The sequence below is a fragment of the Rattus rattus genome, chromosome 8, assembly GCF_011064425.1.
Source record: "Rattus rattus isolate New Zealand chromosome 8, Rrattus_CSIRO_v1, whole genome shotgun sequence".
NCBI classification, from domain to species: domain Eukaryota; kingdom Metazoa; phylum Chordata; class Mammalia; order Rodentia; family Muridae; genus Rattus; species Rattus rattus.
The window spans coordinates 38,691,822-38,713,051 of record NC_046161.1 but is presented as its reverse complement, the minus strand read 5'-3'; the positions used below and the strand labels follow the sequence as shown (position 1 = coordinate 38,713,051).

Genomic DNA, 21,230 nt, shown 5'->3' with positions numbered 1-21,230 from the left:
GTAGGAGTAGCTTAATGAGTGTTAGAACCTATTGCTAAGTATAACACCCAGAGTAGGTGTTATACGCTTTTCAAAGTCACAATTGCTGTTAATAGAATGGGTGGATGGCATATTTAGAAAGTCCTTTACTCTGTGATAGGGGTCTAGATCTACAATGCAATTTTTAGGCCAGCAGCAAAGCACTTAACCTTGCAATGTATGTAGCCCTGGTTTCAGTTCTAGCACTGCAGGTTGGTAAAATCCAGACTTCTGCCAGGTGTGGTGGTTCATAGACGTAATCTGGGAGATGGACGCAAGAGCGCAGCGACAGAAAAAGTACACGATTAGCACACTGTTCCCGCTCCTGCTGTTAAATGTGAGCTTCCTAAGATTGCAGATACTTTCTTTCTCTTTTAGACTTCAATGAGGGTTCCCAAGTTCCTGAGCGGCCTCCCAAACCATTCCCTCGGAGAATCAACTCAGAACGAAAAGCAAGTAGCTATCAACAAGGCGGAGGTGCCATGGCTAACCCTGCAGCCGCCGCCCCCTCACCGCAGCTCTCAAGCGAGATTGAACGCCTCATGAGTCAGGGCTATTCCTACCAGGACATTCAGAAAGCGTTGGTCATTGCCCACAACAACATTGAGATGGCCAAAAACATCCTCCGGGAATTCGTTTCTATTTCTTCTCCTGCCCATGTAGCCACCTAGCACATCTCTCCGTGCCATGGCTTCAGAGGACCCATGAGCCAGGCTCTTACTCAAGGAGCACCTAGGAAAGCAGTGGCTTCTTTTGGGACATCACAGTGAGGTCTTGCCTTTTCTGTGGGGATCGACACATATGGTTCCAAGATTTCAAAGCAGTGGGATGAAAATGGAGCAGCTAATGTGTTTCATTCTTGTATTGGTCTTAAGAGTGTGTTCGTAGTCCTGCAGTCTCCATTAGGAGAGAGTGGGTTTTTATTAAATGGTAACCTACCCGAGGAGCAGCACAGAAAGCAGTAGAAGTGCTGTGCTGTAGCCCTAGTTAAAGACATAAGACTTTCCTGTTAAGGGTGTGTGTCTCTGTGTCTGTGTGTCCTGTCATTATAAGATTATCCTGCTGTGTGTGAATCCAGGCAGGGAGTTAGCACAAGAGCTTCAGGAAGGAGACTCTGAAGACTCCCATCTACTGTGGTATTGCACCTAGCCCTGCTGGATATTACAACCTCAGTCCTTCCCGTTGGCTTAGATTATCATGGCTATGGTTTATATTGTTAGAATACCCACTGTCCTTTCCCTTGGAAACTCCTTACTCCACCTCCTCCTCATTGCTGTTCTGTAGGCTTGCTGTGACCAGTCTTACTGAAACCAAGCAGCGTATAGGATGGCCTTTCTACTGTGTGATGGCGTTGGTTTGTTTGGTAGAATAGGTGGGAAGGAAAGTACTGTTCTGTGGTTACAGTTATAATTGATGCTAGCACCTAACACTGGTCACTCCAAAGTGCTGTTTCTATAGGAATATTGAATTTGTATTAAAAAAAGAAAGAAGTAAGTTTTAATTCTCGTAGTTACCTAGTGACTGGTTTGAGATAGAGGCCTTCACATACATTCCGTGTCCTCCCCAGGAAATAGCCTGTGGAGTCTGTTGCCTTGATGCCAGGTGTATGTTTCTGATGTAGGTCATGAGTCTGTCTACCTAATAGGAACAGAACATTTGTTTCCACAGTGGCTTTCCAGCCCAAAACCATAGAGCTTTTAGGAAGCGTCAGTCATATACTATTTAGATTTACAAGATAAACAGTAAGGACTTATCTGTTTAGTCTCTCTTGCCAGTGGTTAACATCAGCTTAGGGATTTCCCCCTTGAATAGGAGCCAGGTTAGCCTTTCAGAAATGATTTTTTTCTTTGCCCTCTAAGGAATGGAGATAACACCAGTGAGCACACAGCATTTACTGATGGCTAGCACCTTCTCTAGACTAGTGCACCCAGCGACTTTACTGTTCACGTGCCTAGCTTGTGCTTTGGGTCCTAGATATAATCACTGGGTTATCCATTCACATTATTTAGACATCATTCATTGACATTCTTTAATCAAAGACAGTTGGGACGGACGCCGTAGGTTCAGCAAGATGTAGCGTTGTTTTGGAGACCTGTTTCTCAGTCCTTGGAGAGTGACCGCTTGGGTTCAGTTTGTTCTCTGACTGGAGTCTTTGCTGCCTTCTCTTGCAGCATTGCCCTTTCTCATCGGAGCTGGCTTTCACATGAATTCTGTCTGTTCTCTTGGTCCAGAAAAGAAATGACCCACCAAAAATCTTTCCAGTCTTAACATCTTTACAACTCAAATCTTTTGAGCTTTTTTTTTTTTTTTTTTTTAGTTTTTAGATGTTTCAAGGTCTAGATTTTATCCTCTTGCTGTAGTACTTTTTTTTTTTTTTTTTTTCAGGGAGCTGGGGACCCAACCTCAGGGCCTTGCGATGCTAGGCAAGCGCTCTCCGCTGAGCTAAATCCCCAACCCCTTGCTGTAGTACTTTATATTGGCTTGGCTTGCTATGGTTACCCAGTGTCTCTACATAGCAATGAGTAGAAAACATAGCTTATCATCCACAAAAAGCTTGTGACATCCAATTTTGCATTCATTTGAGTATTGAAAATCTAAGCCAGGCTTGTCGGCATCTCAGCACTTGGGGGATGGTGGCAAGATGATCAGGAGTTCAGCACCAGCTCAAAGCTCCTCAAAACCGTGTCTCAAAAATAATAGGGGTTTAAAGAGACGACTCTTCGCCTAAGAGCAGCTGTTCTTGCAGAGGACCTAGGTTTGGTTCCTAAGCACCCATACAAAAGCTTTCTCAGATGTATAAGCAACTCACAACCATAAGACTCCGATGCCCTCTTCTGTCCTCTATGGGCACCAGCCACATGATGTGCACATATATATGTGCACAGAGCATGAAATAAGTACTTATTAAGAAATTAAAAAATAAAAATTAAAGGCCTTAAAAGAGAACTAGGGAAAAGCCACAGCCTCTAGTCTATCTATATTGGAGTGTCTCTTTCCTTGTAGATATTGCCCAGAATCTGAAGATCTATCAAGAAAACAAAGCATTTGCCTTTTTTTGAGTGTCCAAGTCTTCTATGGAGGCTAAGGATATAGCTCAGTTGGTAGAGTGCTTGTCTAGCATTCACAAAGCCATGGCTCAGTCCCCACACTGCACAGAACAGTGTGCTAAGGCACCTCTGATCCTTAACACTCAAGAGGTGGAGACAGTATCAGAAGCTCAAAGCCACTCTTGCCTACATAGCAAGTTGAAAACTGGCCTGGGCTACATGACACCCTGCCTCCAAAAGAAAACAAAAACCAAATCTGTGGGATTGCTGCTCATGCTGTCTAGGGAACCACAGTTTTATCCTCTGCCGAGCACTGTGAGCTCTGAATGTGTCATGGGTAGGGTAAGTGGGTATTCAGTCCCTGTAGCAGACAGGCACATCTTGATTGACTTGGGTGTTGGTTTATCAGATGTTACCTGCAGGCATTAAGGTTTGAGGCCACTGCGTGTAGGCCTTTCCTTGGCTCCCAGGACACTGAGCCCATACCTGGTATTATTAGGTATCCTTAGGATGGTTTCTTACCACTCATTTTGGATAGTTTCCAAAATTTGAATTTCTTTTTCCTGTGAGGGTAAATATCCTATTTATCATTTTCCATTTGTATGGCAAATTTTAATTCTTTAGCTCTCCCTCTGAGTTTACCTAAAACTGCTTTTTCATAAACAAGCTTTATTTTTGGCAAGCCCATCCATTTTCCCTGCTCTGTGTTACAACTAGGAAAACCACTTTAACGGTTCTCCTTTTTCCTCAACTTCATTAGCTTATTTTATTCAGCACAGGCCCTTGTTCTCCGTGTCTCTGTGGATTGCTTTATGTGCCACCTTATTGACAGGTCACTATCTTGCCAAAACCCCAGGCAAAGCTTTTCTAGTCCAGTCCCAGAACTGGATGTTCTAGCTGTCCTCCTCACTGTCCTTCCAAAGTGAATAGTTTCTAACATGGTTTTAAAAACCTGTGGGTTCTGAAGTATACCTCTTTCTAGTTAACAGAAGGCAGCTCATCATCTCAGCTTTTGCATGTTAATATTTATTTAAGCAGTGAACTGACCTTGGCTGGCCATTTTCCTTGTCCGTCTTCCTCCTCCCAGCCCTCCCGCCATACTCTGCCATTTTGTCTTTCTCTTTTAATTCTCAGACATGCCTATCACTGGACCACAATGTGTGATGGAAATCCTGGCATCGGTCGGCTGGTCTTTGGTCTTTTTTTTTTTTTTTTTTTTAATTCAGGAGGTAGTCTGAGATGGATAGAAGGCACTATTCTTCATATTTAAAATATTTATTTCCTCTGTAGGAAAGTAAGATATGTTTTATGGTTCAAGTAACAAACTTACAAGTTAATTTTTGTAATACAACTTGCTTACAGACCAAACCAGGGACCAGCTGTGTATTCCTTTCATGGCACCATTAACAAGATCTAGTCTTCTGTGAGAGTAGTAATGCTGGATGTTCTCTTACCTCACATCATGAGAACCAGAGGCCTACTGGCCTTCTCAGACCTTCCTTTTTTTCTATTGGCCTTTCTGAGTCTGGAATGATCACTCCATTGAATAGAGTATTCCAACCAGTGTCCTGGCTACAAATGTCTGAGTGATTCCTCTGTGTCGGGAACGTCAGCTATCTCGTCTTTCCTGCCACCACGTGGCAGTTTGCTGGTGCTGGGAGGTTAAGCTTGGACTACCCTTTTAACTCTTTCGCATTTGACTGTGCATGTGTTTATTCACAGCTCTCTTATGTAGACTTATCTTCCTTACAGAGCTGTTCCACTTAAAACTGGTCCAACACTTCCCCATTAGCCCCTGTTGTCTTCCTGTGGCTTTGATAATATTTGGGAGATTCTGTTGTGTATACCTCATAGATTATCCATTTTTGCTACAAAATTTAGTGCCATCTCTTGAGTGGGTGTCGAGCCCACTGGCTGAGTTGCACAGTAGAGCACTAAATATTTAAGCTGAACTTGCTGTAGTCCCCTTTCCAGTCCAGTGCCTTTCTATCTTTACTGAGCTGCTTCTGTCCCCAGTCCTTGTTGGGAAGATTTTGTTTTACCTTTCTGGGACTGTCACCATCTCCCATACAGTTTGGAGTTTCTTTTTCTATCATTCAGCAATCTGTTTTAGAAGGGGTGAAAGGGTTGGAAGGGTAAAGACCTAATTCTCAGTCTACTCTTGTAGGAACTGCTCAGGAACTGAGACTGGATTCTGTCCAGAACAGCTTATTAGAAGTACCAGAGCCTCACTGTCAGTGTTATCCTCTGGCACTTGAAGTTTCAAAATACAACAGAAGTACTCTAACTTCACAGAGCATCTGAATGCAACTTTGACCTCAGCATACACACACTTTTATATGTGACAAAAAAAGTTACCTAGTCCTTGAGTTCATGTGATCGTATGATGAATGCAGTTCTTTAGAAAAGCTCGAGAATTTCTAGAAAGACGAGGAGAAAAGTTAACCCTGTTTATTAATTCCATGGGCCAGACTGGACATCATGAGGGAGATGGTCCTGACCTGTATCCCCTGAGGCTATCTGCACACCAACCTGGAAATCATGAAACGAGCCTGTCTTATCAGCTCTTGGGAAGTAGAAGTAAGAGGATTATGAATTTTAGGCCAGCCTTGGATCCGTTACAAGCTGAAGACCAGACTGGACTCTGTGAGTGTCTTGCCTGTCCCTGGAGAATGTTTTCTTTTTGTTTCCAGCAGCAGGGGAAGCCACAGCACCATCTGGCACGTGAGTGGAGGTGATCTCGTCACGTGCAGATCACTGATGGAACGGCTTCACTGCCAGTGGGACTCTTGGCACTTCCACTGTAGTTTTCTTTAAGTCTGATAGTTTGAAGGTGCAGTCTTTCATGGTGGAGCAATCTCAAGGCAGGAGCATGAGGTAACTACTGGTCACATTGCACCTGCAGTCAAGGGACAGAAGATAGTAATGCACTCCACAAGAATAGTGATTTGAGGGCCATTCCCCACTGAACTTTATAGGAAGAACAGAGAAATTATGGTGAACTGGGAACTTAGAAGAGATATGCAAAAGAACTTCCACAATAGAAATACAGTTGCTGTTCTAGTCATCCCTATTTTTAAGTTAGTCAGAGTCACTATCACCTTTGCTTCTGCTTTCCTTCTTAGGAGTCTTGGCACCCGAGGCCCCTCTTCTGTCCTTGGGTGGCATTTCTTGCCTCCATTCAACCTTTTTGATGTTACTTAGAGTGCAGATCATGGCTTCCACTGTAACTCCTTTTAGGCTTGGCTCTCTTCTGGTTTTAGTGCTGAATACAGGTTCATTCTGTGGGCTCTTGAACTGTCTCCTGCATCCCTGTCCTCTTTGTCTTCCTGTAGGAGAGCCTACAGTGATGTTCTTAGCTTTACTTTCCTAGGTGCCACTGGGACCTTTGCTAAAATAGGGATTTTTTTCAGTGTCAAATAGAGCTTGTTCTGTGTGCTTCTTAAACAGGCAAGCTACCTGTATCTTCCCTGTCTGGTTGCTTTTTCTCTAGTCCTGTAACAAGTGTGGTGATTTTGGAGGCTTTTGTTTGTTTTGTTTTAAGTTGGGGAAGTAAAGCTATGCTTCTGCTTGTCTGAATCATTGGAATCCCAACTTAGAGCCTGTCCTGAGTTTTAAGGCATATCAAACATACTACCCTGCTTTTAACTTCTAAATATTCAAGTCATTTGGTATACACAGAAGTAACCTACTAATCCAAAGATACACATTGAGGCACATAGGAAGGGCAAGAGCAGGTCATCAGATTCTGCATTTGATGTCTAGTTCAAACTCCTGAATGAAGAAGCAGAGGGATAGTAGTGCCATGTGCCTTCGTAGTGTCCAGGAAATCTGGGTTGGTTACAGGAGAAAGTACCAGTATTTCTTGGTTCCAGTAAGTAGCACAAGAGTTGAGATGGAGAACTAGGGACAGAGAGAGCCCTGCACATCATTTTGTGCCTGATGAAGAGCACCGTGGGGAGGGCCAGCTGCTGACCAACAGCTGCTTGCGGATCTTGCAGCCTCTTCCCTGTTTTAGTTCTTGAGAAAAATGTGGCTGACCGACCACTCCTTGTGATGTACAGAGCCCCGGCTAAGTGCCAGCCTCAGATCTCCTACCGATCTGGCAGCTGGACAAGTCAGCCAGAGTTCTGATCACCTGGCCCTGCATTCCTGTTTCAGTGCTACAACAGAATGTGAGAGGCAAATCTCCACATTGCCTTGATTTTCCTTTCCTCTAACCCAGAACAGAGGCCAGTGGAGAGGATTGCCCAATGCATGCTGTGCACAACTCATCAGACTCACACTGCCTCACCACATACGCCCTGAAGTGGGGTGTGTGGACTGTGTTACTCCTCCCCACTACCTCTTACCCAGTAGTGGAGAGGGTGGCCTTGTTTTGGCTGTATTTAAGTGGCAAGTGAATCCGGGGCCCTGCACTCTCTCCCCTGCTTTCTGGGCTCATGAGCCTGCCTTGCAGTGCATGAGAGGAGCCACCTCCTGACCTCCTTAGCACCCTTCAGTGGGAAGTCTGACCTCTGCTGAAACATGCTGAGCATGGCAGCTGTGAGGAACCTCCTACATCTGCTTTCTGGCTGTGCTGACTTGGGATTTTTAACCTTATATATCTTTTTCCTTTATTCAAAACAAAACAATTTTTAGCACACTGAAAAAAAAAAAAAGCCAAATGTTTCGTGCCTTTCTAAGGCAGCGCTGTACCCCAGGCTGCATCTTAGGACTTAATATGGAAATACCAGAGTCTGAGCTCCTCTGCCTTGAATATCTTTAGCCCTGGAGTTTTGGGGACAAGGATGACTGGCTGGAAAGGTGGCACTCTAGGTGCCTAGAGTCTCCTTTCTCTGCCACGAGGCTTCACTGCAAGAGAGCAGCATTTCATTCCGGCCTCCCGTGGTTGGTTCCAGGCAGCAGTTAGTGCTCAGGTGACTGCCCTGGGTGCCCCACTCACCCACCTCCGAGAGCAGTGCCCTGCAGAGCAGAGCTGTAGGGTGGGCTCTTCTGGGAAGAGGAGATGGTTCATTTGTTGTCTTTTTGTTTTGCTGGATCTTGAGCCAGCTTCAACCTCCTGCCTCTCCTTAGACTTGGCTGTCCTTTCAGTTGAAGGCTTCAACCATAAAGCATTAAGTGGCTGGTGCCCATCACAGGGTCAGCTTGCACCCAGGGAGGGGCCACGGCACCCTGAGGCCTGTCAGTCATACTGTCGTAGGTTTCAACCACAAGTTTTTACCCTCCCTTCTCCCTGGTTCTCCCCTGCCTGTGGCTAACAAAGAGTGGGGGTGGAAACAGTTCTTTTTAAGATCTGCCTCATTCGAGATTTTTAAATTCTTGATTTGGGTGGGACAAGAGAGAACTTGATATTTTCCCCAGAATAGAGTCCCAATTTGTATATCAGTGTTAAGAAAACAAAACACACACTTAGGTGAGATTCTCATGGACTATTTTTAAATGTCATTAATATAAGAAGATTTCTATTAGCAGTATTTACACTCTCCTGTAGAAAGCAGGCAGAGGTAAATGCTCCTGCAGAGTAGTGGAGCTTTAAGACTCGTTCTCTTCAGTCCATGTTGTTTTGCCAGCGTACTGATGTGTAGAGGTCTGTTAGACTAATTAGAGGTCTGTTATACTAATGTTATTTATTAATTTTTTTCATTTCCATACAGTTAACTAAAGAGCTTTTTCAAGCACCCATGTCTGTAAAAAAATATTTTTAAATAAAATTTCTTTTGTTGTAGCACACTTGAGTTCTGGCTCATGTGGGGATGGGGGAAGTACACAGGGCAGCTTTGGGCCTGATGGCTGTGATGCAGGTAAATGGGTGTACACAGGCGGGGGCATGGCCACCAGCTAGCATTCAGTAGCTGCCCAGCCATGGATACTCTAGAGGTGCAGGGCAGTGTTCCCGGAGCCTGCCCGTTCTGTGAAGAGACTGTGGTTTGGAACCCCCAGGTCTGTTCATCCATGATGAATGGAAAGCAGCAGCATGCTTTTGGAACAATAACACTTTATTTTCCTAACACACATATAAAAGGAAATAATCTGCAAATTTACAGACAAAACCATATATATACATATATAGGTGCGCGCGCACACACACACATACACTCTCACTCACACTCACAGATACACACATACCTCACAAGCTCTTGCCAGGTCAGCCTTTCATCTAAGCACCATTCTCCCACTTGGGCTCTCTTAGGACCTGAGCCCCAGAGCTCACACGTAAAAATTTGGTACTAACATACCATAACCCATGAACAGTAGACCTCTCTGTCCTGTCTCTTATCTTTCCATTCCCATTACCCACTAAGGAAATGCAGGAAGCTTGGGCTCAGTAGCTTTCAAAAAACACCAAAACGACGACAAAACTCAGAAACAGTGCCCAGCTTCCTTACTCAGGGGTGTATCTGAGGACTCACACCGCCTCCTGACTTCTGCCCAAAGGGAAAGCCTTCCAAATGAGGCCCTGAATGAGCTGCAGGCAGGGAAAAAGCAGCGCCGCAGCCGCCCCTGGATTGAGATTCTCGTAAGGAACCAATGTGAACAGGATAATGTGACCATGTGCCCCGGTCCTGTATCATGTGACACAGCTGTCAGGAAGACAGACTGTGAGGGGAGAGAGAGGCAAGCCCACACAGCTTAAGGCCAGGGGTGGGGGTGGGTGGGTGGGGGGATTTGCCACCACTGGCTGTGTAAGGGAGGAACAAAAGCCCTGGGAGACAGGCCCCTTGGGATAAGCATAACTCAGTGGACACAGAGGAGGTCTTGGTCTCTAAAACCAGGCCTCCGAGCCCAAGTGAGATCCTCCAGATGACTCTTGTCGCAGCTCTCTGGACCTGGTCTGCAGGGCAGTTGAGTAAGGATCTTCCCCGCTGTCCCTCTGGAGGCTTTAGCTTGGGGTGAAAACTGGGCAGGGAGCCCAAAACATTGGTGAACCGGCTAATGCCTCAGATCGATGTATTTCTCTCCTGAAAATGGGTAGAGAGAAGTAATCAGAACATGGCGAGCCAGCAAGGTTTACAGCATGAGCTCCAAAGGGAGAGACTGAAGCAAAAGCGGAGAATGGCAGCATCCTTAAGGCAAGCAGCAGAAGTGGGGGAAGGGGACAGGAAAAGATTGAAGTCCCCCCAACTAAGTCTACTTTAGCAGAAGGTGGGTGGGGCATTGCCTTTCTCTAGGGTCCCTCTACCATTTGCCTCATCCTATCAGTAATGTTAAGGCAAGATAGGCCTGCTCCCCATCTCCAACCGAGGACGAAGGACAGAAAGAGTTAGTGTTCAGGAACAAGTGCCATTAGCCCACTACCCCCAATTCCTGAAAAGGGGGATCAGGCCCTGGCCTCAGGAACTGCCTCCTACCTGGTCTCCTGGAGCCCTCTTGTCACCGTTGCTGCCCTGAAGGAGAGCCATCTCTTCTGGGAGCTTATCTGACTTAACTTCAACTACAAATTCACTCTTACGAGTCGGGGGCAGCGTGCTGGGTGGGAGGAGGGAGGTGAGAGGTTGGCAACTTGGGGACAAGGGGAGGGAAGGGCCTTTTGGGATGGATACTCTGGTGCTTTGGGGCCAGCCCAGGAAGGGAGAATTGGAGGTGACGGTGTGGTTGGTGGTGATTGGGTAGTGGAAAGTAAAATTGGGTCCAGTTTCTGCTCTCTAAGGGTAGGCGGGCACTGGGTAAGCAGGGGAGAGGTCCCTTATGAGGCAGGAAGCTGGGCAGCCAAAAATGGGGGAGGGAACAAGGGCCATAAACCCGGCTTACATCTCCTGTTTTCCTGAGCGTCCACAAGGCAGTTTGCCCTTCTTGTAGAAGTAATAGAGGGTAGCGCCCAGTACAGCAAGCACCAGCGTACACACTATCACAGCCACGATGACCACACCTTTGCTCTCCTGCTGTGGCAGCTTTTTCTCTGTCACACAAAGACACTTCTAGTCATTCCCTGCCCCAGGCTGCCACACTGCTGTCGCTGCCCCACCCTATCCAGCCCAGGGGGACAGATGGGCTGTTACCTTTCTCAGCGGGGGAGAATGGGCCCCACGGTGCAGGCCTGTTCTGCCAGGCCCAGTTTACCTGTGGAGGTGCTGTTGGCTCTGCTGTGAGGACTGACTGTGGGGGTGCTGAGGCCAGTGGTCTGGCTGGAGTCAGGTGTGAGGGTGGTTAAAGTGACTAGGAGGCAGAAGGAGGGGGGTTAGTAGCACACGTTAACGCCCGTGCCTTGGGCATGCCCCTACCATCCTCTGCAGGGAACTAGCTCTCACCGAGCTTCAGAACGATGACGGTGGTGTTTGAGCCCAGGGAGTTGGAGGCTGTACATTCTGCACCTGTCTCCAGAAGCTCTGGGGTCACAAGGACAGTCAAGGTGCTCACTACTGTCTGAGGATCTGGGTTCCATTCAGTTGCCTAGAAGTAGATGGACAGCTCAGGGGGCGGGAGCATCTCCGGTCATGGCCTCGAGGCCTAGACAGGGATTAAGAGAATGGGAGGAAAAAATAGGCTGCTCACCGAGCCGTTGATGTTCCAGGAGATGGTGGGCTGAGGATGGCCTGAAGCCTCACAAGACAGATTCAGCATTGCATTCTCTTGCGCCCACACCTTCCTCTCCTTTGCTGCCATCCACGGGGACCCTTGGGGGCAAGGAAGGGTTAGGTCCCCAAATAATCTGCTCCCGCTCCCCACCACAGATCCCTCAGAGCAAGCAGGCTTTTTTTTTTGGGGGGGGGGGTCTCAAGAGCACGAAATTCAGGATTCAGGGTAACCTGGTCACTGTACAAAGGGCCTCACCAAAAATGCCCACGCTGACCAGCCGTGTGCGATTCAAGCCAGGAACGCTGGGGACAGAGGCCACGCAGAGATATCTTCCCCCTGCTTCCCTTTTCACGTTGTTTAGCTGAAGGATGGGCCCCTTTCCCAGAAGCTGGCCTGTCTAGGGGTGAGAGGTGGGTCAGGCAGTCTGAAAAGGAACAAGCTCTCATCTTCCCCAGTCCCAAAGGCATCTGGGTACCTTGTCTCTCAGCCACTCAAACTCAAGGTCCTGGTTACTCTCTGCCTTACAGGTCAGTGTGAGGCTATCACCTTCCTGGACTTCAGGGGCAGCTGGATCCACTTGAACATCAGACACATCTGGAGGCATAGCAAAACATGTCAGACAGGCCAGGAGGAGCCAGTCCCCTCTTTCCCCAGACTGAACCTCCTTCCCAGAGCCTCACAGGTCACCAGCAACTCCAGGGGGTCACTCGACAGCATAACTGTAGTTTCCAAGTCTAGGCTCTGACATTGGTAGACCCCACTGTGGTGCTTCTGGGCAGGCTCCAAGGACAGGAGACCGTTTTCATCGGTGCTTTCCTCTTCCATCTCCTCAGTTCTGGGGTTCTGGGGGAGCACAAAGGGGTGAGGGGGAGCTGATACCCCTCAAGCTACTGTTTCTACCCCTTTGCCCATATCCTTAGGCCCCTCCATGCACCCAGCACGGAGGGCTCTGTACCTTCTTGTTGATAGTGAAGTGGGGTTGAGGGTTGCCGTCAGTCAGACACCTGATCTTCACATGGTCCCCTTCCTTCAGCAGCCCCACGGGTTCTACCTCCACCCACACTTTTTCTGCAGGGTCTGTTTGGGCAAAGAGGAAGGCTCTCAGTCCAAGAGGTGGCCCAGGAGTTCTCAGCAGATTCCCTTCCACCCACCCACCCACCCCTAAAACCCAGAGGAGCAAGTGATCGAGTCAGCACTCACATAAGACAGGGACAGTGACCTCCTTAGATTCCTTCATGTGGTTCCCACTGGGCAGCCGGTAGCTGAGTTCACAGTAAAACTGGGCATCTTTGTCCTCCTTGACTAGCCGTGCACTTAGAACACTCTTCAAGGTGTACAAGCCACTGGACTCCACGGTCTGTGACGACTGGATATGAACGCCTGGGCAGGAGGAGGAAGCAAGGCCTGGCCTCAGCACCTCACGCTTCCCCTGGGGATTGGCAGGGAGATATCGAAAGGAGAGGCCCATGGACAAACACAAACTGGCGACCCTTCAGCCCAGAGCTTTTATTGCTTGGTCTTTACCCTAGGAAGGTGTTTACACCTAAGCATATAGACAAGGATGGTGCCAGGAATACCCCAGAGACGAAGAAAAACGGAGTTAAGGGAAAGGCCGAGTGGTAGAGCATTGTTCTTAATGTGGGAATGGCATTAGGTTCAATCCCCAGAATCGAAAACGAAAGCCCCAAAGTGATGAAACGCTGAGACATTAAATGCTAGCAGAAGAGTGGAAACAGCCACGCCATACACAATGTGAGGATGGGCAGCAAGGTGAGTCTATCTGAAGACTGACCTGGAAAGGTTACACAAAAGGATGTGTGCCAGCATTACCACTGAGGTCAGGGCTTCTCGGCTCAGCACTATTGATGTTTTGGGGCAGAATTAATCCTTTGTGGTGGGGCTCATCCTGTGCGTTGTAGGATGCTGAGCTGTAGTTTTAACCTCTACCTATCAGATGCCAATAGCAGACTCCCTGTTTGTGACAACCACTGATGCCCACAGATACTGCCAAGGATCCCCCAGACTGGTGTGTATGCACAAGTTAAAGACAGTAAAAAGGAAGCCTTGCCTGAGCCAGGGACAGGTACATTCGTGGAATCCCAGCACTTAAGTGACAGGCGGAGGATCAGCAGTTAAAACTCAGTGAGCTGCTTAAGTTCCTGTCTCAAAACACCGCATACAGCCCTCTACACTGCTACAAACATTTGTTTACGTGCTAGGCACAGAATGAAGGAAAGTAACAGTTGATAGCACAAGTTATTTCTGGGAGAGGCCTGGACCAGAAAGAAATTCCTAGGGTTTTTTTGGTAGTCTAAATTCTTATTCTAAAAAATTTTGTAGGGTTGGGGATTTGGCTCAGTGGTAGTGCGCTTGAGGTCCTGGGTTCGGTCCCCAGCTCCGAAAAAAAAGAAAAATAATTTTTTGTAGCCAGGCCTTTAATCCCAGTGACCAAGAGACAGAGTCAGGTGGATCTCTGTGAGTGCAAGGCCAGCCCGGTCTACAGAGCATGTTCCAGAACAGCCAGGGCTACACCCAGAGAAACCCTGTCTGGAAAACCAAATTAAAAAAAAAAATTTCAAAAATTCGTAACAGTTCTTTTTATGCATACGAATGTTTTGCCTGCGTGTGTATGAACATCGCATGCATGTCTTCTGTCCTTGGAGGTCAGAAAAAGGCATCAACTTCCCCTGCACATGGAGCTGTGGGCCGTCATGTGGGTGTTGGGTACTGACCTGGGCCCTCCGAAAAAGCAACCAGTGCTCTTAACTGAGCCAACTTCTCCAGCCTACAGCCTGAATTACTCAACATCGCCTGTATGGTTCTGTTTGCTTGTTTTAGTAAAAGCTTTAAAAGAACGTGCTAGATGGTCCTCCTGAGCCTTCTCAGTAAGGGCTACTCACGGTTCTCCTCCTCTTGCAAGGGCCGGCCATTCTTGTACCAGATGACTTGAGGAATGGGGTAGCCATTCCTCCCCACACAGGTAGCAACCTAAGGAGGACAAGGACGGGAGTCTCCTTGCTTCTGACAGGCCCCTGCCCCTGCTTAGCCCCTGCCCACCATCCCTTGACCGAGTGCCTGTCACCTCCTTAAGCTCTTGCATGTCCACGTGGATGCCCAGCACGTTGGCTTGGATAGTTGGCTCCTCTGGAGCCTCTGCAGTGGAAGGGATGAACAGAGTCATGGAAACCCATCTTTACAACACGGTCCACACTACCCTCAAGGCAGGAATGGGGGGGCACTCACTGTAGACTTGCAGCTGAACATAGTGATCCTGGGGCCATGGCTGCTTGCTCTTACACAGGAACATCCGATCATCATGGGGAGTGACTTGACTCAGTGCCAGAGTAGCCCCTGGGCCGTGGAGGCTGAGGCGGTGTTCATATTCCCCAGGTTCACTCTGGCCCTTGCCCTGGTGCACACGGAAAATGGGTATCTGCCTCTCCTTGTGAATCTGAGGGCAAGGAGAGGAGAGATGAGCTACCTACCCAAGAGACAGTTGCTTCGCACAGACTGCTGCCCTCCAACATCCAAGCACTCACCAAAAACCATTCCACTTGGCTGAAGTTGCCTGAGGAATGTGCGGGGCCACAGTTCAGAAGGGCCGTGTTGCCCACTTCTACCTCCACCGGGTCCGTCGTGGGTGTGGGCTGCTTTTCCTCTCCTGGAACACCTGGGGAAGAGGAAGGCCGTGCCCAGGCAGCTTTGTCAGCTCCAGCTGCTCTGTCGGTCCCCTCCCCTCTCCAGGCTCACTGCAGCTGTTCCACTGTAAGGGTCTGGAGAGGGCCCTTCCTCTCCTTACCCTCAACTTCACCATGCCCACACCCCCAACCTGGGTCAGACTTCTCCCAGTGGAATACGGAGTGGAACACAGACAGCATGACTGTGTCTATCTTAGAAGAAGCTGGAAGAGAGACAGATAAGAGGGACATGGGCTCTGGGCCAATATGAAGGCCCCTTTGCTCCTGGGCCCCTTCCTAGTCATGGTGAGCTCAGACTACGGGAATGCAAGGCATGTGCCAGGCTGGGGCACACAGGCCCCTTTGTGTGCCCCCCCTCCAGGAAGACGTCACTATTCTACCCTCTGTCCCCCAAATCCTCTGGAAGACACAGTGAGCCAACTCTAGCCAGAGGCTACAATTTATGCTCCCAAAGCAGCATGTCAAGAAACACTGCAACCCAATCTGAAGACCCCATCCAAGTCTACAGGGGTCAGAATCTCCCCCAGGGGTTAGGTCAAAAACCAGAGAGTGGGCAGGAGTGACGTCAGTGGTGCCAGCATGCTGCCAGCCCTTTGAGGAGGTGATGTCACTAAACACAATCTGGCTGGACACTGGGATATCTGGACTGTGTGATCCAGACTGGAGAGAAGGTGGAGAACAGTCTTCTACCTAGAGCAGGAACCTTGGATCTCTGTTTTCTAAGAGCCGGAAGAGCAGGGCAGAGTGAGGCTGGGTTTTCTGTGCTATGGTTGCATAGCTGGGTTTAGCCCTTTCCCCAGAAACAAGGTTAGTCTGGGAGGCACTAGACTGGAGTACCCCAGGGACGTAGTTGGCACTGGGCAAGAGGCCAGCGAAGTGGGTAATGCCCAGCCCTCCCCTTCCCCAGCCTGACCAGTGGCTGGGACAGAACGGGATAAAGAGCCAAGAATAACACACGACACCGCTGCGTGCCATGCAAGGGAAGCCCAGACCCAGGAGCGCCTGTCTACTAGACAGGCTTAAAGAAAAGCTCCAAGGTGCCAGGCTCTCTCCACCTGACTCTAGTACACCACATAAGCTGTTACTATTGTAGAACTTTTCCATCCGTAGTCTTTCCGCTGTGATCCCGTCAAATCCGGAGACGCGAGGAGACCCACACCACCCGCTGTCCTTGCCAACGCCCAGCCCCAGTAGGAGCTGCCTCCTCCCTCCTCCCGCGCTCACCTCCAAACTGGCGTGAGGCCCAGGCGGAGGGGGAGGGGTCAGAGGCCCCCTCCAGCAAGGGAAACTGCCTTTTCCAGCAACAGGAGGGCGCGGGTTGCACCGGTTAGGGATGCGCCCGGGCCGCGCCTCTCTGCCCGGGCTCCAGCACCCAGCATCCAACACCCAGGGCGAGCACCTGCGGGAGGCCTGGTCCAGCGTCCGGCAGAAGCTCGGCCCCACCCCTTCCCGCTCGCTGCAGCAGCAACCCGACCGAGTCCGTTCCCAGAATACTCTAAAACCTAGGCTGCAAACCCGCAGCAAAGAAGTTGCACGCACGCGGAGCGCCTGGGAATCGGGGACTCTGTTAAGAAGGAGCGCCCGCTGGAGCGCAGAACCCTGGCTCTGCGTTGCTACCAGCTCTGATCTCCGATACACTCGGGTGGCACACTCCGACTCCGTCGAGGACATCTCCCAACTCCCAACGCCTGGGCCCTGCGGGTCCCCCACAGCCCCCCTCAACACAAAGAACTCACCCGTGGCGCGGCGACAGCAGCAGCAGGCAGCGAATAAGAAGACGCAGACCAGCCTGGGCAGCCCCATGCTTCCCCGACGGAGGGCGAGAGCCAAGTGAGGAACTCGCCGCTGTCGGGGGCTGACGTCAGGGGGGCGGGGGAGGGGACCCCGGGCGCCGCCCGGCCCCGCCCCACGCAGCCCCCCGCCCCCTCCCCGCGCCCTAGGGGGCGGGCCCCCGGCGCGCCGGCTGGGATCTGCTGCTCCCCGATCCAGGCCTAGAGGATAACTCCCGCTTCCTGGCTTGGAAAGGTTGAAGAAGCAATGACAGGTGTCCTGGGGCTCGAATAACTGGCCGAGGCGGCAGAAGCTGGCCGGGTCGTCGTAGAGCTCTCTAGAACGCAGTAGCAGCGCTCACTCAGGTTTGGCCACTACTAGCGGGTGTAGCCCTGGGGACCCTTTAGCAGAGAAGCAACAGAGTGGTGTCCCTGATGGGGGACTCTCAATCAGGTTCCTCTGCCCTGCTGTGGAGGCATGGAGCTGACCCGGTCGCCTTCTGGAATGACCGATTCACTGCGGCGGCTGCCGGCTTGGCACTGCTCCAGAGTCTTCGCTGTCCTGGCAGCCTTGGAGGAAGAACTCTGCCAGGTCCCGCAGACCTAGGGGTGCCTGCAAGGGAGCAGGAGAGTTGGTGATGGTGCCTTTTCGGTTATCTTTTCATATTCGAGTTCCTGCAAATTCCTCTTACACTAGAGGAGGGAGGAAGGGGTCTGAATTCACAAGCCCATGGTCCAGACAATTCTGTCCCAATCCTTTTTGTCTTCTGGTTTCTGTCTCAGTTTTCCCTCACCTGAATGAGGAAATGTTAATACTAACGAATGTAGGAGTCTCCAGCTTGACTACCAGAAACCTATTGCTCTTCTTAATGCTCGAAAGCTGCCCTCCCCACAACCCTGCACTGCACTACCCACCCCTCAGCTCTCTCACGGGGCTGGTCATGATTCAGTGTCTGGAGGAGTCAGACATATATGTATGCATCAACTGCCTCAGGTTACTGATAACATGTCTCCTACACGACAAGGTGCCAGGAGCCTTAGCCTCCTTCCTTTCTAAATCCCAACTTCTCCCTGCGTCTTCTGGACTCTTAGACTCAAAAAGACTTCTAGTGCCAGAGCTTCAGGAAAGGTTTCACATCTGCTGGGACTTTCCTCAGGGGAGGGGTCTGAACTTAGGGTAGTGGTCTGTCACCCTCAGGGAACCTTTCTGCTGCTGCCTGAGGGAGAAGGGTTGAGGCAGCAAACGCCAGAGATGGCCAGGTGATTTGAAAGGATGCTCTGGGCTGTGTTCTGATGACTCAGATGACTGGCAAATCACATCAACCTCACCATTCCGCTCTCACTGACCCTCCTCCCTGTCCATTAGCTTCCAGACAGAGCCATGCCATGCCATGCCTACTGGCCACTGGCTTAGGCTCTGGATGGGAGAGAGCCCTGCCTCCTCTGCCCACCAGAGTAAACTGAGGAGCACTGGCTCCTGGCCCAGAGCCAAATAGGAAGATAAGCATGATCTCTGCAGAACGGCTAAAGGCAGGGCAAGTGCTGCCCCGCCCCCGCCCCTGTTCTTCATTTAACACCATTAACTTATCATCCTTTTCTCCGGCAGGTCTGAAAACAACACCGGCGAACCACCAAGGACAGTCGGTTCTGAATTCTTCCTCTAAGACGGATGCCAGGTGGCGGTTGAAGGAGTCATTTCTGCAGTGAAAGGGAAATAAGATTACAGCCCAGGGTGACATCCCATCCTTCCTGATGCACATAACCAAAGCAAACAAACAGACCGTGCTTTAAGACGTGTGGCCCCTGTGGCCAGATTACGTAGTAGCTTGGGTTCTGAGAGTTCGGTGGCCCAGAGCAAGCTCTTTGTCCTTTGTTTCTGTGCCGCCTCCTTTCCTGTTAGGGTTCTGAAGACACCAACTGGTGTCTTACCATTTGAAAAAAGAGCTCTGAAGACCATACAGGGGGAGGCATCCCTTCCCCTGGATTCTGCACTAACCTGAGGACCGGAAGCCTATGGTGGAATCTCCCCTAAGTTCCTGGAATGGTGACGATGCCTAGCATGTTCCTGCCCTTTGGTCCCTGTTCCGTATCGTTTACACAAAACACTTTCTCAGCAGACTTTGCTGCTACGAAGAAGGTCCTCTATCCTAAGCTGAGAACTTTAGGCTTTCCCATGTTTCTGTGGCAGTGTCTATTAGCTTATTAGGAAAATCAACAGGAACAAAAACCTGAAACCAGCACACCCAGGTGCCAGGTAGACAGCGTTAGCTATAACTGGTCGATACCTGAACTGCTGTCTCGGCTACTCCCAGACGCGGAGCCTGAGTTCAAGAGTGATTTGGGCAATGTTGGGAGAACACACCTTCAATCCACAAGACATTTACTTAATACTGCCTTACAAGGACCTAGCTAATGGAGCCTAATATGATAACTAAACTTAAAAAAGAATTCTTTTGGGTTGGGGATTTAGCTCAGTGGTAGAGCACTTGCCTAGGAAGCACAAGGCCCTGGGTTCAATCCTCAGCTCCGGGGGGGAAAAAAAAAGACAAAATAAAAAAGAATTCTTTTAAAAATAGAACAGAAGGAGGAGGAGGTGGAGGAGGAGGAAGAGGAGAAGGAGGAAGCAGCAAGTAGCCTCTGGCTGGTAGGGAAAGATAGATCAGGGAACACTCAGCTTAGGGATGGTTTATGAAGGAGACATTTTGAAAATACAAACCAAAGGTGGGCTAGGACCCTGGAGAGCCTGGAAAGGCCATGAACCAGAACAGAGAGCAGAGAGCACAGTATGGGTGGAGTGGGTGGGTGGAGGGCCTTCAGCCCATCTAAGACACCAGAGAACAGAATGCCACCTTCATGAGGACTTCTGTTAAGCCAGGAGTGAAACCAGCCTGAGAGAAGAACTGGGAGGTGAGAGACGGTATACTGCAGCTAGGCACACCGAGGCTTGATGGGTAGTGGGCATCACTCCGTATCAGCTACAGCCTCCAGTGTGGCTGGGGCTTTCTATTCCTTATTAAAGTGGGGGAGGGTAGAGGTGGAGGTGAAAAGACAGATACCCTCCCCCTCCCTTTGCTGGGAAGGATGGGCTGGGCGGAGGAAGGAAATGGTTATAGATGTGCGAGCAGCTGTGATGAGGAGATGGGGGTGAGCAGCAGTCTTGGCATCTGTAGAAGCTGAGGGGCCAGGGTCTCCACCTCCTCACTGCCCTCCCACACATCCATGCCCAGAAAACAGGACCCAGGAGGGATAGCGGGAGACTTTGAAGAGTAGGGAGATCTGTTCTGGGAGGAGACTGCGCAGAGTGAAAACCAGGGTGCGTGAGGAGGGGGGGGGGTCAATTGCTCCGAGAACACCAAGCCAGGAAACCGGATACTAGGGGGTGGGTGGAAGATGTGTAGGAAGAAATTGAATGAAGGGAAGCAGGCCCTACTCCATCCGGACACGAAGTCTCACTCATGTCCTTCGCACCTGACCCAGGGCAGGAGGAAGGAGGTGCACACTGTATCGGGGTGCACACCAGCAGCAACATGGAAGAGGGGGGAGGGTGGTTTTCTGGGGGGGATGGGAGGAGCTATTTTTAAACTTGGAAAAACCGTGAGTTCATCTCCACCCTGGAGGCGGCAAAGGCCCTATTGTGCAGGGGTCAGAGACGGGGGAGCCAGAGAAGGGGGTGGGGGGTTAGTGACACAAAGGGGAGGATTATGTTGGAGTAGGGTGGGGGAGGGGCGTCGGCGTCACAGCTGGCCTACTGAACCTTAGGGTTGCATCAGACTTGGGCTAGGGTGGGGACTTCCACAGCATAAGCCATAAACCCCCCGCTGTTGGGGCGCTGGGGTCTGCAGCATCCGGTGGTTCATGCTGAGGAGGGGGCTGGATGGTGGCTTTCCCACGTACTGCTGGGACTGTTCCCAGGCTCCCAACATTCCAGGACTCCCCTGGGAACTTCAGGCCTCTTCCCTTGCCCCTTTCTTGCTGTAGAGTTGGGATGTGGGGAAGCGAATGTGAACGAATCAGGATTTCACTGGGGACTATGAACCCTTAAAGCCAATAAGGCAGCAGTAGTGAGGTATGTTGACCGAGGTCATGGCCCCTCTCTCCTGCTCCCAGCCCTTGTGTGAATATTTAGACAATAGACGGGCCCTCCTGTCCCTTCTGAGCCTGGGCGTCTCTCCTTGTGGAAA

General features: G+C 50.1%; 2 protein-coding genes and 1 long non-coding RNA gene across 4 annotated transcripts in view; 1 reads left to right on the top strand and 2 right to left on the bottom strand.

The window, feature by feature from the left end:
• Cbl (Cbl proto-oncogene) overlaps positions 1–1,501 on the top strand; it is a 79,448-nt gene extending 77,947 nt beyond the window's left edge. For both annotated transcript variants that reach the window (XM_032911327.1, XM_032911326.1), the window contains one exon: positions 397–1,501. In XM_032911327.1, coding sequence (XP_032767218.1) covers positions 397–689 — 293 coding nt within the window. In that variant the 3' untranslated portion in view covers positions 690–1,501. The remainder of the gene's footprint in view (positions 1–396) is intronic.
• An 834-nt stretch (positions 1,502–2,335) lies between these two features.
• On the bottom strand, positions 2,336–3,401 carry LOC116908056. The gene is made up of 2 exons (XR_004388871.1): positions 2,474–3,401; positions 2,336–2,366 (listed from the first exon to the last, which is right to left on the bottom strand). It is a non-coding gene; the product is annotated as an uncharacterized LOC116908056 (long non-coding RNA).
• A 6,183-nt stretch (positions 3,402–9,584) lies between these two features.
• On the bottom strand, positions 9,585–17,099 carry Mcam (melanoma cell adhesion molecule). Its single transcript, XM_032910664.1, has 16 exons — positions 17,017–17,099; positions 15,122–15,252; positions 14,826–15,033; positions 14,665–14,735; positions 14,483–14,570; positions 12,783–12,962; positions 12,538–12,659; positions 12,263–12,425; positions 12,058–12,176; positions 11,838–11,979; positions 11,559–11,680; positions 11,315–11,456; positions 11,127–11,222; positions 10,818–10,965; positions 10,418–10,535; positions 9,585–10,028 (listed from the first exon to the last, which is right to left on the bottom strand). The coding sequence occupies exons 1-16, from the start codon at positions 17,081–17,083 to the stop codon at positions 9,999–10,001; spliced, it is 1,947 nt and encodes a 648-aa protein (XP_032766555.1). The 5' UTR covers positions 17,084–17,099; the 3' UTR covers positions 9,585–9,998.
• Positions 17,100–21,230: the final 4,131 nt, after the last annotated feature.

Excerpts from the sequence above, each read along its gene's own strand:
- Mcam (XM_032910664.1), bottom strand. The coding sequence starts at position 17,083 with ATGGGGCTGCCCAGGCTGGTCTGCGTCTTCTTATTCGCTGCCTGCTGC. Across the intron at positions 12,660-12,782 it reads GGTCACTGTCCCTGTCTTAT|ACCCTGCAGAAAAAGTGTGG; the intron begins GTGAGTGCTGAC and ends TTGCCCAAACAG. Across the intron at positions 10,536-10,817 it reads CGCTCAGGAAAACAGGAGAT|CACGCTGCCCCCGACTCGTA; the intron begins GTAAGCCGGGTT and ends CCTCCCACCCAG.